The sequence below is a fragment of the Saccoglossus kowalevskii genome, chromosome 12 (assembly GCF_978046115.1).
Source record: "Saccoglossus kowalevskii chromosome 12, keSacKowa6.1, whole genome shotgun sequence".
NCBI classification, from domain to species: domain Eukaryota; kingdom Metazoa; phylum Hemichordata; class Enteropneusta; family Harrimaniidae; genus Saccoglossus; species Saccoglossus kowalevskii.
In genome coordinates this window covers 31,229,758-31,244,396 of record NC_140652.1, presented here as the reverse complement: position 1 = coordinate 31,244,396, position 14,639 = coordinate 31,229,758, and the positions used below count along the sequence as shown (strand labels likewise).

The 14,639-nt window shown below is 35.3% G+C and overlaps 1 protein-coding gene across 1 annotated transcript in view; it reads right to left on the bottom strand.

Annotated features, from left to right (window-relative positions):
* Positions 1–14,639, bottom strand: part of LOC144356296 (helicase senataxin-like) — a 62,301-nt gene that overhangs the window by 4,939 nt on the left and 42,723 nt on the right. The window contains exons 20-25 of the mRNA XM_085506032.1: positions 6,027–6,134; positions 5,057–5,226; positions 2,702–2,797; positions 1,592–1,732; positions 890–1,006; positions 78–165 (exon numbers count right to left, since the gene is read on the bottom strand). Of these exons, the coding sequence (XP_085362158.1) occupies positions 78–165; positions 890–1,006; positions 1,592–1,732; positions 2,702–2,797; positions 5,057–5,226; positions 6,027–6,134 (720 nt within the window). The remainder of the gene's footprint in view (positions 1–77; positions 166–889; positions 1,007–1,591; positions 1,733–2,701; positions 2,798–5,056; positions 5,227–6,026; positions 6,135–14,639) is intronic.

The following is a 14,639-nucleotide window of genomic DNA, read 5'->3' as shown; positions in this document are numbered from 1 at the left end:
AACTGCATCTCTACCTTAATAAAACCAACATGCTGACTATAATAATTGTTTATACAAGTTTGAAAAAAAAGTCTTACTTTCAGTGAATCCAGGTGTCCGAGGATAAACAGTGACAACTTTGCTCTTGTCAACGATACATTCAATCTTTGGTCATCTGCAACAAACCTAAGACAAAAACATAATTCAAATTTACTTATAATAATCTCAATTTTCTAACTAAATCAAGAAATGATCTCTCATCAACATTACCAGGGAATGTTCACACATCAACATTACCAGGTAATGTTCACACATCAACATTACCAGGGAATGTTCACACATCAACATTACCAGGGAATGTTCACACATCAACATTACCAGGGAATGTTCACACATCAACATTACCAGGGAATGTTCACACATCAACATTACCAGGGAATGTTCACACATCAACATTACCAGGGAATGTTCACACATCAACATTACCAGGGAATGTTCACACATCAACATTACCAGGTAATGTTCACTCATCAACATTACCAGGAAATGTTCACTCATCAACAACACCAGGGAATGTTCACTCATCAACATTTCCGGGAATGTTCACTATCAACATCATCAGGGAATGTTCACTCATCAACAATACCAGGGAATGTTCACTATCAACAACACCAGGGAATGTTCACACATCAACAATACCAGAGAATGTTCACACATCAACATTACCAGGAATGTTCACTCATTAACATCACCAGGGAATGTTCACTCATTAACATCACCAGGAATGTTTACTCATTATCATCACCAGGAATGTTCACTCATCAACTTCACCAAGGAATGTTCACTCCTCAACACCAACAGTGAAGGTTCATACATCAACATTGTAAGTTCACACAGTATAGTAACCTACCCTATAGATCCTGTTGCATTCTTTGCCCTTACACATGACAGAATAATGATATCTTTCTCTCGTCCTTGAAATCCATCCACAGTATTGATTTCAATTTGGCAGTTACCTCTAAAATTCCTTGAGTAGTAAAAACAGATTGGAGAATCAAATGTTAATTTATTGACAACTTTCATCTATTTTCTACTTCCAGTGAAATTTCACAAATGTGCTTCCAATCAAAAGCAGTAAAAATGTACACTTATCGAGAGCTGTCACAAGACAACTGAAATATGTATTCAAATGAACGTGTTTGCAGCACCCGTCAATTATATAGCAGGTATTAAAAAACAATTGTAAATCTGACAAATATACATCTTGAACTAATTTATATTATAGCGAGAGCAAACAAGATTAATATGAACAACTTCCCTGGGAAAGTCCTAATTAATGTTCCAACAACCTGATCAACTTTCCCAAATGGTTGAAGTGATCACAAATAAGATTCATATGGATTATTTACAACTTCCTTTGTATAGTCAAAACATGTAGCAAATTGTTTTCAAAACAATATTAAGATCATTGAATAGCTACAATACGAAAGTCTAGCTCTCATTATAGTCCAATGTTCATGTAGCCTTTCTTAGAGACTTATCAAACAAATCTTGTTTGTGACAGCTGCAATATATCTTGTTTTTTTCAATACACATTAAAAAGATTATTTACCTATCTCTTAGCTTGAGTCTCAAATGTTGTTTCTGTGCTTTGTACGGAGTGATTATTCCCACATTTATTACACGCTGGGTTTCATCCACAACACGAAGAATGTTCATAATCATATCAGCTTCTTCATAGTTGACAATATGTCTGGAAATAATAAAAACAAAAACAATGAACGACTGCCAAGAACCATAACAGTTGACATAGTTAGCATTGTGGTGAGATCATTGGGTTATTATTTACATCAATAAGAGATGAACATGGCAAAAGATTACAAGGCTGCTCGATGTAGGAACAGAAGACACTGACCAGCAACCTCCCTGGTTTTGAAGATGAAATACAATTAAAAAGTAAATTTACTGAATGTAAAAACATTTGTCATGACATTATTTATAAAATAAATAGAGATGCTGTCCCCCAAAAATGTTTATCATGATTGTGGTGCTTCGCCAAGCACCAAAAGTTCTTGATTGTCGTGATCATTTGTCATCTCATCATGAACGCATAGAAATACAAGGCAGTTTTTTGCTATGCTGGAACAATTACTTTAAACCTTGGAATTATTTCTATTTGATCAAAAAATCTGTACAGCTTTCGTCAAAGTATTGTCTATAATAGTGTATACTGTAAACTCCTTCAATTTTACAAAAGACCAATTTTCACAAATCTCATTAGACACAAACTGTTAGCAACTTTCACAATTTTTTTTTTCAAGACTGCCATAAAATCCTCAAATTGCAGCAAAAAACAGGCTTTATGTACATTTATGTAATATTTTTATAACACTGTGCTGTATATGAGCCAATAGATGCTTCCTAGAATAAATAAGATGGATGGTAAATATCTTGTAAAACTAGTGGACCGGAGAATGTAATCTTTTTTAGCAGATTTGACTAATAATTTTTTGGGGACAAATATGAATATATTTTTCACCATGCTAGTCCAAAATAAGATAACTTGCATATTTATGAACAAATTGTCAATAATGTCCACCTGTCGGCCATATTTAATCAGACCAATATCTTTGTACCAGGATGGACAGAAATTGGCCTATTGAACTCAAATTAAAATTATTAGACTTCAACAGTAGTTTCAAAACTGTAGCTGTTAACTCACCCTGGTCGTTGAGAGACTTCACGCCCCCTTACAACATCTATAACTTTGTAAGGATGAAATGGAAATTTATATTCATCAGTTCTTTTTAGAACATTGCTGTAAAAAAATGAGAATTCACATAAAATATGGATGTATGATAGCGTTCCTCAATTACAACATGGACACAGGCTTGTTTCAAAACTAACAACCTACATTGTTGTACCACATTAATCAGGAGAAAGACTATTATTTCAGAAATCACTTGCCAAAATTACAAATACAATTTACATTATATAACAAGCTGAATGTAATAAGCTATTTGCAAAGCCACAGAGAACACATAGACTTTATCTTCTAAAGCATAAGTATCATAGTTTTACTAGAAAATAAGTAAGTAAGTTGTTTGGGCATGCATAACAGTCTTGTGTACAAATATAGTAAAGTCCTCATTGTCATTTGACAAGTACAGCTAATTTTTTTATCCTAAAAGTAAAGTTGACAATTAATTAGATGAGACACAATGTCTGTTGGGTGTTGGATGTAAGTGTTCAGTCATTTAAGAGCACCTGACATCACTATACACCTTGAAATCAAATAGGATTAGAATTCTACTTTCATTTTACAGATTATCAATCGTGATTTGTTATGAAGTTACTGATCCTTCTAAAATATAATTTTAGTATCAAGTAGGCAGAGCTACTTACAAGATGACTGAAACATACCTGTCTGTTGACTAAAACATACCTGTCTGTTGACTAAAACATACCTGTCTGTTGACTAAAACATACCTGTCTGTTGACTAAAACATACCTGTCTGTTGACTGAAACACACCTGCCATTTGACTAAAACATACCTGGCTGTTGACTGAAACATACCTGCCTGTTGACTAAAACATACCTGTCTGTTGACTGAAACATACCTGTCATTTGACTGAAACACACCTGCCATTTGACTAAAACATACCTGTCTGTTGACTGAAACATACCTGTCTGTTGACTGAAACATACCTGCCATTTGACTGAAACATACCTGTCTGTTGAATGAAACACATCTGCCATTTGACTGAAACACACCTGCCATTTGACTGAAACACATCTGCCATTTGACTAAAACATACCTGTCTGTTGACTGAAACATACCTGCCATTTGACTAAAACATACCTGTCTGTTGACTGAAATATACCTGCCATTTGACTGAAACATACCTGTCTGTTGACTGAAACACATCTGCCATTTGACTGAAACACACCTGCCATTTGACTAAAACACACCTGCCATTTGACTAAAACATACCTGTCATTTGACTGAAACACACCTGCCATTTGACTAAAACATACCTGTCTGTTGACTGAAATATACCTGCCATTTGATTAAACATACCTGTCTGTTGACTGAAACACACTTGCCATTTGACTAAAACATACCTGTCTGTTGACTGAAACACACCTGTCATTTGACTATTATTTCAGAAATCACTTGCCAAAATTACAAATACAATTTACATTATATAACAAGCTGAATGTAATAAGCTATTTGCAAAGCCACAGAGAACACATAGACTTTATCTTCTAAAGCATAAGTATCATAGTTTTACTAGAAAATAAGTAAGTAAGTTGTTTGGGCATGCATAACAGTCTTGTGTACAAATATAGTAAAGTCCTCATTGTCATTTGACAAGTACAGCTAATTTTTTTATCCTAAAAGTAAAGTTGACAATTAATTAGATGAGACACAATGTCTGTTGGGTGTTGGATGTAAGTGTTCAGTCATTTAAGAGCACCTGACATCACTATACACCTTGAAACCAAATAGGATTAGAATTCTACTTTCATTTTACAGATTATCAATCGTGATTTGTTATGAAGTTACTGATCCTTCTAAAATATAATTTTAGTATCAAGTAGGCAGAGCTGTTTACAAGATGACTGAAACATGGCTCATGTTGACTGAAACATACCTGTCTGTTGAATAAAACATACCTGTCTGTTGAATAAAACATACCTGTCTGTTGACTAAAACATATCTGTCTGTTGACTAAAACATACCTGTCTGTTGACTGAAACATACCTGCCTGTTGACTGAAACACACCTGCCTGTTGACGGAAACACACCTGTCTGTTGAATAAAACATACCTGTCTGTTGAATAAAACATACCTGTCTGTTGAATAAAACATACCTGTCTGTTGACTAAAACATACCTGTCTGTTGAATAAAACATACCTGTCTGTTGACTAAAACACACCTGTCTGTTGACTGAAACATACCTGCCTGTTGACTGAAACATACCTGCCTGTTGACTGAAACATACCTGTCTATTGACTGAAACAAACCAGCCTGTTGACTGAAACATACCTGTCTGTTGACTGAAACATACCTGCTTGTTGATAGCTTTCCACCATAGAATTGTTGTGCTGGAAAATGACATATTTCCTTATGCATCCTATACTGTCTATCCAGCATCAACATTGGATTATCAGGTCTGGATTTGAAATAGTTATAAAATCTCTCAAATAATGACTGTCCATATCCTAAATTTTGTGCATGCTGTCAACAAAAAAAGAGTGATAGTTACATATACTGCATGTGCTCTATTAGAAGTAAATCTCCAAATCGGTGTGCTGGATCATTAAAATAAGACTTATTAATATTTGAGTTATTTGTTCATCACATCAGTGATTCTGTGTGAATTTAAATTAAATAATTGCTGTGGTATTTATTATTACTTAATACTATAATAACATTTAGATAGCAGGTAAGAGCAGCAGTTTTATTAACAGTCACTTCAAATTAATAAGCAAGCTTAAGCAAGGATATATACTGATGTGATATGTTAGAGAAAATAATAACAATGATCAGGAAATCGAAAATCTTTTATTAGTTTCAAGTAGGTAGATTCTGACTAATAAATTGTTTGTCATGAAATCCTGCTATTGAGAAAAAGGCAACATATTTACTTATTATATGCAGAAAATTTACATTTTCACCACCAGTTCCCTCTTGTTATCACAAATTTACAAAATAGTTCTGCTCATAGTGTGCAATTTTCCTCAGAAGATTGGGACTAAAATAGCTAAATTTCGGAGTAAAAACTGAAAAATTAATCAAATTTTGGTTGTTGGTTTTGAAATTAGGGTTCACTTTCTGAAAATATTGAAGAATAAAAAAAAAAAGCAAAATAATTTGGGCGAGGGAAATTTTAGTGGTGAAAAGGTTAAATAGATGAAATAATGATATGTCGTGTATTAGAAACCCACACTGTGATATCAATGCCAGGTTGGAATGCCATCTGCATGTCTGAACAATAATTTATAACACATAGTAATGTTTCAGGTTTCCCAACTTACCTTGGATATGACAGTAGCCGGTAGCTGTAATGGATCTCCAACCAAAATAAGTTTAGATGAACCATACTGCAAGGGTATTAAAGTATCAAGCTCTGTACACTGCCCAGCCTGTGAAAATACAATATCATTATATTGTTCATCAAATTATTGATCTAGATTTCTAAAAGTAACATTACTAATACCAGTTGTATTGCAGCAAGCTGGCACTCCAGATTTCTGAAAGTAACATTACTAATACCAGTTGTATTGCAGCAAACTGGCACTCCAGATTTCTGAAAGCAACATTACTAATACCAGTTGTATTGCAGCTAACTGGCACTCCAGATTTCTGAAAGTAACATTACTAATACCAGTTGTCTTGCAGCTAACTGGCACTCCAGATTTCTGAAAGTAGCATTACTAATACCAGTTGTATTGCAGCAAACTGGCACTCCAGATTTCTGAAAGCAACATTACTAATACCAGTTGTTATGCAGCTAACTGGCACTCCAGATTTCTGAAAGCAACATTACTAATACCAGTTGTATTGCAGCTAACTGGCACTCCAGATTTCTGAAAGCAACATTACTAATACCAGTTGTATTGCAGCTAACTGGCACTCCAGATTTCTAAAAGCAACATTACTAATACCAGTTGTATTGCAGCTAACTGGCACTCCAGATTTCTGAAAGCAACATTACTAATACCAGTCGTATTGCAGCTAACTGGCACTCCAGATTTCTGAAAGCAACATTACTAATACCAGTTGTATTGCAGCTAACTGGCACTCCAGATTTCTGAAAGCAACATTACTAATACCACTTGTATTGCAGCTAACTGGCACTCCAGATTTCTGAAAGTAGCATTACTAAATACCAGTTCAATTGCAGCTAACTGGCACTCCAGATTTCTGAAAACAACATTAGTAATACCAGTTGTATTACACAAAATTGGCACTCCAGATTTCTGAAAGCAACATTACTAATACCAGTTGTATTGCAGCTAACTGGCACTCCAGATTTCTGAAAGTACCATTACTAATACCAGTTGTATTGCAGCAAACTGGCACACCAGATTTCTGAAAGTAACATTACTAATACCAGTTGTATTGCAGCAAACTGGCACTCCAGATTTATGAAAGTAACATTACTAATATCAGTTGTATTGCAGCAAACTGGCACTCCAGATTTCTAAAAGCAGCATTACTAATATCAGTTGTATTGCAGCTAACTGGCACTCCAGATTTATGAAAGCAACATTACTAATACCAGTTGTATTGCAGCAAACTGGCACTCCAGATTTCTGAAAGTAACATTACTAATACCAGTTGTATTGCAGCTAACTGGCACTCCAGATTTCTGAAAGTAACATTACTAATACCAGTTGTATTGCAGCTAACTGGCACTCCAGATTTCTGAAAGCAACATTACTAATACCAGTTGTATTGCAGCTAACTGGCACTCCAGATTTCTGAAAGCAACATTACTAATACCAGTTGTATTGCAGCTAACTGGCACTCCAGATTTCTGAAAGCAACATTACTAATACCAGTTGTATTGCAGCTAACTGGCACTCCAGATTTCTGAAAGCAACATTACTAATACCAGTTGTATTGCAGCTAACTGGCACTCCAGATTTCTGAAAGTACCATTACTAATACCAGTTGTATTGCAGCTAACTGGCACTCCAGATTTCTGAAAGTAGCATTACTAATACCAGTTGTATTGCAGCTAACTGGCACTCCAGATTTCTGAAAGCAACATTACTAATACCAGTTGTATTGCAGCTAACTGGCACTCCAGATTTCTGAAAGCAACATTACTAATACCAGTTGTATTGCAGCTAACTGGCACTCCAGATTTATGAAAGTAACATTACTAATATCAGTTGTATTGCAGCAAACTGGCACTCCAGATTTCTAAAAGCAGCATTACTAATATCAGTTGTATTGCAGCTAACTGGCACTCCAGATTTATGAAAGCAACATTACTAATACCAGTTGTATTGCAGCAAACTGGCACTCCAGATTTCTGAAAGTAACATTACTAATACCAGTTGTATTGCAGCTAACTGGCACTCCAGATTTCTGAAAGTAACATTACTAATACCAGTTGTATTGCAGCTAACTGGCACTCCAGATTTCTGAAAGCAACATTACTAATACCAGTTGTATTGCAGCTAACTGGCACTCCAGATTTCTGAAAGTACCATTACTAATACCAGTTGTATTGCAGCAAACTGGCACACCAGATTTCTGAAAGTAACATTACTAATACCAGTTGTATTGCAGCAAACTGGCACTCCAGATTTATGAAAGTAACATTACTAATATCAGTTGTATTGCAGCAAACTGGCACTCCAGATTTCTAAAAGCAGCATTACTAATATCAGTTGTATTGCAGCTAACTGGCACTCCAGATTTATGAAAGCAACATTACTAATACCAGTTGTATTGCAGCAAACTGGCACTCCAGATTTCTGAAAGTAACATTACTAATACCAGTTGTATTGCAGCTAACTGGCACTCCAGATTTCTGAAAGTAACATTACTAATACCAGTTGTATTGCAGCTAACTGGCACTCCAGATTTCTGAAAGCAACATTACTAATACCAGTTGTATTGCAGCTAACTGGCACTCCAGATTTCTGAAAGCAACATTACTAATACCAGTTGTATTGCAGCTAACTGGCACTCCAGATTTCTGAAAGCAACATTACTAATACCAGTTGTATTGCAGCTAACTGGCACTCCAGATTTCTGAAAGCAACATTACTAATACCAGTTGTATTGCAGCTAACTGGCACTCCAGATTTCTGAAAGTACCATTACTAATACCAGTTGTATTGCAGCTAACTGGCACTCCAGATTTCTGAAAGTAGCATTACTAATACCAGTTGTATTGCAGCTAACTGGCACTCCAGATTTCTGAAAGCAACATTACTAATACCAGTTGTATTGCAGCTAACTGGCACTCCAGATTTCTGAAAGCAACATTACTAATACCAGTTGTATTGCAGCTAACTGGCACTCCAGATTTATGAAAGTAACATTACTAATATCAGTTGTATTGCAGCAAACTGGCACTCCAGATTTCTAAAAGCAGCATTACTAATATCAGTTGTATTGCAGCTAACTGGCACTCCAGATTTATGAAAGCAACATTACTAATACCAGTTGTATTGCAGCAAACTGGCACTCCAGATTTCTGAAAGTAACATTACTAATACCAGTTGTATTGCAGCTAACTGGCACTCCAGATTTCTGAAAGTAACATTACTAATACCAGTTGTATTGCAGCTAACTGGCACTCCAGATTTCTGAAAGCAACATTACTAATACCAGTTGTATTGCAGCTAACTGGCACTCCAGATTTCTGAAAGCAACATTACTAATACCAGTTGTATTGCAGCTAACTGGCACTCCAGATTTCTGAAAGCAACATTACTAATACCAGTTGTATTGCAGCTAACTGGCACTCCAGATTTCTGAAAGCAACATTACTAATACCAGTTGTATTGCAGCTAACTGGCACTCCAGATTTCTGAAAGTACCATTACTAATACCAGTTGTATTGCAGCTAACTGGCACTCCAGATTTCTGAAAGTAGCATTACTAATACCAGTTGTATTGCAGCTAACTGGCACTCCAGATTTCTGAAAGCAACATTACTAATACCAGTTGTATTGCAGCTAACTGGCACTCCAGATTTCTGAAAGCAACATTACTAATACCAGTTGTATTGCAGCTAACTGGCACTCCAGATTTCTGAAAGCAACATTACTAATACCAGTTGTATTGCAGCAAGCTGGCACTCCAGATTTCTGAAAGCAACATTACTAATACCAGTTGTATTGCAGCTAACTTGCACTCCAGATTTATGAAAGTAACATTACTAATACCAGTTGTATTGCAGCAAACTGGCACTCCAGATTTCTGAAAGTAACATTACTAATACCAGTTGTATTGCAGCTAACTGGCACTCCAGATTTCTGAAAGCAACATTACTAATACCAGTTGTATTGCAGCAAACTGGCACTCCAGATTTCTGAAAGCAACATTACTAATACCAGTTGTATTGCAGCAAGCTGGCACTCCAGATTTCTGAAAGCAACATTACTAATACCAGTTGTATTGCAGCAAGCTGGCACTCCAGATTTCTGAAAGCAACATTACTAATACCAGTTGTATTGCAGCTAACTGGCACTCCAGATTTCTGAAAGCAACATTACTAATACCAGTTGTATTGCAGCTAACTGGCACTCCAGATTTCTGAAAGCAACATTACTAATACCAGTTGTATTGCAGCTAACTGGCACTCCAGATTTCTGAAAGCAACATTACTAATACCAGTTGTATTGCAGCTAACTGGCACTCCAGATTTCTGAAAGCAACATTACTAATACCAGTTGTATTTCAGGGCTCATACCACTAATTGAATTTCCATAGACGACAATGTTAACATATGACGAGATTGCTATATGAAAATGACGAAGAAAGTTGAAAATATGGCTCAAAAATGGGAAATCAACATGCCAGTAATCAACCATATGAAAAAAACTAACATGTTGGCCAGCTCAAACTCTTGCAAATCTCAGGTAAACAAGACACACCTACTGTATTTGGATTGCACCAAGAGAAATCACTGGAAAAACACCAAGATTAGAACATCCATTAACACACAGAATAAACCCACAGGTACACAGCCGCTAAGTAGTAAACAAAAGACCACATGTTGGTCTCACCTCTGACCCAGGTGATTACGCCCTCAAACAGGGAGCACCTGAGAAAAATAATATTTAAAAAATTTCATTGGTTCTTGCTGGGCATTTAAATTGAGGGCTACGAGCAGCCATTGGTTAATTAGTGGCATGAGACCTTCAGAGAAATAAGAAGGTTTAATAAAGTTCTTGTTGATCTTATATATGATGGAATATCATTAGACGAGTAATTTCCCATGCAAAAAAAATCCCCAAAATTTAAACCCTGGGAGTTATTTATCAAAATCTACCACTTGGTGACGCCCTATACCCAGACAATTAGTTGTAGAAAGTGGCAACATACACACTCAGCATAACACCAAAATAGATGGTAGGCAATGAATATAAGCCTGATTATTAGATGCAGTACTGTAAAATATAATGTTCTCATTCACCACAAACAAGTACAGACCAACGTTTGGCATGATTAGTAATTTTAATTAATTTCTAGAAATAATACATAGAATAATGACAATTAAAAGTAGTTTATCACTATAATTTAAAAAAAAAAAAAAAATTCTACTGAATCAAAAGTCTCAATTCATCAGCTCATTATTTCTCCAATTAATTAAAAACAAAAAAACAATTCCACGGTATCTGCATTTAGGCCGGAGACCTGTGACGGGCAACCTTGGATATACCAAAACACAACAGTGGTTTGATTTACCATGGCCACACATAGAATTTGCTCAACATAAAAAACTTAATCAAATCTTATGTGAAAAAAAGTAGTTCAACGAAACAATTTTATGATTTAAAAAGAAACAAGCAGCCTGTCGGCTGAGATAGCTCCGCTGTTAGCAATGCACATGGCAATTAAAGAACAGAAGATATCATTAGAAAATGAACAAATCTGAGAGAGGTCCACATGTAGTACCTATATGTATAATATATCAAAGCAATTGGATTTGCGGTTTTCAACAAGAAGTCGAAAATATCACTTTTTACCAAAAATTACAAAAATATTCATCAAAATTAGAGAATTAAAGATATCATTATGAAATGAACAAATCTGAGAGAGGTCCACATGTAGTACCTATATATGTAATACCAAAGCAATTGGACTTGCGGTTTTCAACAAGAAGTCGAAAATATCACTTTTTACCAAAAATTACAAAAATATTCACCGAAATTAGAGAATTAAAGATATCATTACAAAATGAACAAATCTGAGAGAGGTCCACATGTAGTACCTATATATGTAATACCAAAGCAATTGGACTTGCGGTTTTCAACAAGAAGTCGAAAACATCACTTTTTACCAAAAATTACAAAAATATTCACCAAAATTAGAGAATTAAAGATATCATTACAAAATGAACAAATCTGAGAGAGGTCCACATGTAGTACCTATATATGTAATACCAAAGCAATTGGACTTGCGGTTTTCAACAAGAAGTCGAAAACATCACTTTTTACCAAAAATTACAAAAATATTCACCAAAATTAGAGAATTAAAGATATCATTACAAAATGAACAAATCTGAGAGAGGTCCACATGTAGTACCTATATATGTAATACCAAAGCAATTGGACTTGCGGTTTTCAACAAGAAGTCGAAAACATCACTTTTTACCAAAAATTACAAAAATATTCACCAAAATTAGAGAATTAAAGATATCATTACAAAATGAACAAATCTGAGAGAGGTCAACATGTAGTACCTATATACGTAATATCAAAGCAATTGGACTTGCGGTTTTCAACAAGAAGTCGAAAATATCACTTTTTACTAAAAATGACAAAAATATTCACCAAAATTAGAGAATTGAAGAAAGATATCATCATGAAATGAACAAATCTGAGAGAGGTCTACCCAAGGTACATATACACCAAGTATCAAAGCATTCAGGCTTGTAGTTTTCAAGAAGAAGTCGAAAAAGTAAAACATTGACACGGACGACGGACGACGGACGACGACGACGGACGACGACGACGGACGACGACGGACAATCACTCATATGATATGCTCCGCTCGACAAAGTCGACAGCGGAGCTAATAAAAATAAAAATATACAAACAAGAAAAGGATCTAAATATAAAATACTTGTATTACACATCCCTGATCAAATTAAATTCAAATCAACAGGATTTCTGATTAATTGGGGGGGGGGATACATGCACTGTTCAATAATAAACTCAAGATGGGATTAATTAGCTAACTATTCACAAAAATTCTGAGAAAAGAGCAATAATTGTGAAATTGAAAGAGTTGTAATACTTGGCTAATATACTGACAGTATGCAAATCTCTTGTCAGTGACAAGATACACAACACAATTTTGATAATTTATTTAAATATTTGGGATTTTGACCTCATTAAACTTTGAATACGGTACATTAGAAATGACCGCACTACAAATTGTTAAGTTTGTCTGCCATAATGTGAAAATAAGACAAAAAACCCATAAAATGGGATTAAGCATTTTTCTCAGAATTCCTAGAGCCATTGAAATTAGTGGTGACATGAATAATTCATTGATGAATGAATAAAATTTTTGGACCAGTTTAATAAAAACATTTATATTTACAGACCACAGCCCAACCACAGCCAATTAATAAGATTAGGACAAAAAATATACCGAATTACAAATTTTCAAAATCTTCAACCAAGATATAAGAGATTGACAGAAATGGGTGAAACGCATAGCAAAATATAACATTTCTGGATAAAAAATTACTCCATTGTGTCTAAATAGTTGAATACAAAGCAAGAAAAGTGGTAAAATAAAAATAAAAAAGATTCCCAGTTACTTTGCACTATACCTGCCAAATCAATGGAGCTGATCTCATGAAATGTGTGCTTGAACACACAACCTCATAATTATCAGATCTATGCAAGGTCAGGAGAGGTCAAAAATTATAATAATTAGGTCAAAGTAAACTTTGGTTATGTAAGATGAGATCTGCCAAAAATGACTAAATTCCAGTGAATAGAGCCATAATTATGGTTAAAACAACAACCTCAGGTGGTCCTAGGCAAACTGTTACTTCAGGGCTCATACCACTAATTGAATTTCCATAGACGACAATGTTAACATATGACGAGATTGCTATATGAAAATGACGAAGAAAGTTGAAAATATGGCTCAAAAATGGGAAATCAACATGCCAGTAATCAACCATATGAAAAAAACTAACATGTTGGCCAGCTCAAACTTTTGCAAATCTCAGGTAAACAAGACACACCTACTGTATTTGGATTGCACCAAGAGAAATCACTGGAAAAACACCAAGATTAGAACATCCATTAACACACAGAATAAACCCACAGGTACACAGCCGCTAAGTAGTAAACAAAAGACCACATGTTGGTCTCACCTCTGACCCAGGTGATTACGCCCTCAAACAGGGAGCACCTGAGAAAAATAATATTTAAAAAATTTCATTGGTTCTTGCTGGGCATTTAAATTGAGGGCTACGAGCAGCCATTGGTTAATTAGTGGCATGAGACCTGCAGCTAACTGGCACTCCAGATTTCTGAAAGCAACATTACTAATACCAGTTGTATTGCAGCAAGCTGGCACTCCAGATTTCTGAAAGTAGCATTACTAATACCAGTTGTATTGCAGCTAACTGGCACTCCAGATTTCTGAAAGCAACATTACTAATACCAGTTGTATTGCAGCAAGCTGGCACTCCAGATTTCTGAAAGCAACATTACTAATACCAGTTGTATTGCAGCAAGCTGGCACTCCAGATTTCTAAAAGCAACATTACTAATACCAGTTGTATTGCAGCTAACTGGCACTCCAGATTTCTGAAAGTAACATTACTAATACCAGTTGTATTGCAGCAAGCTGGCACTCCAGATTTATGAAAGCAACATTACTAATACCAGTTGTATTGCAGCAAGCTGGCACTCCAGATTTCTGAA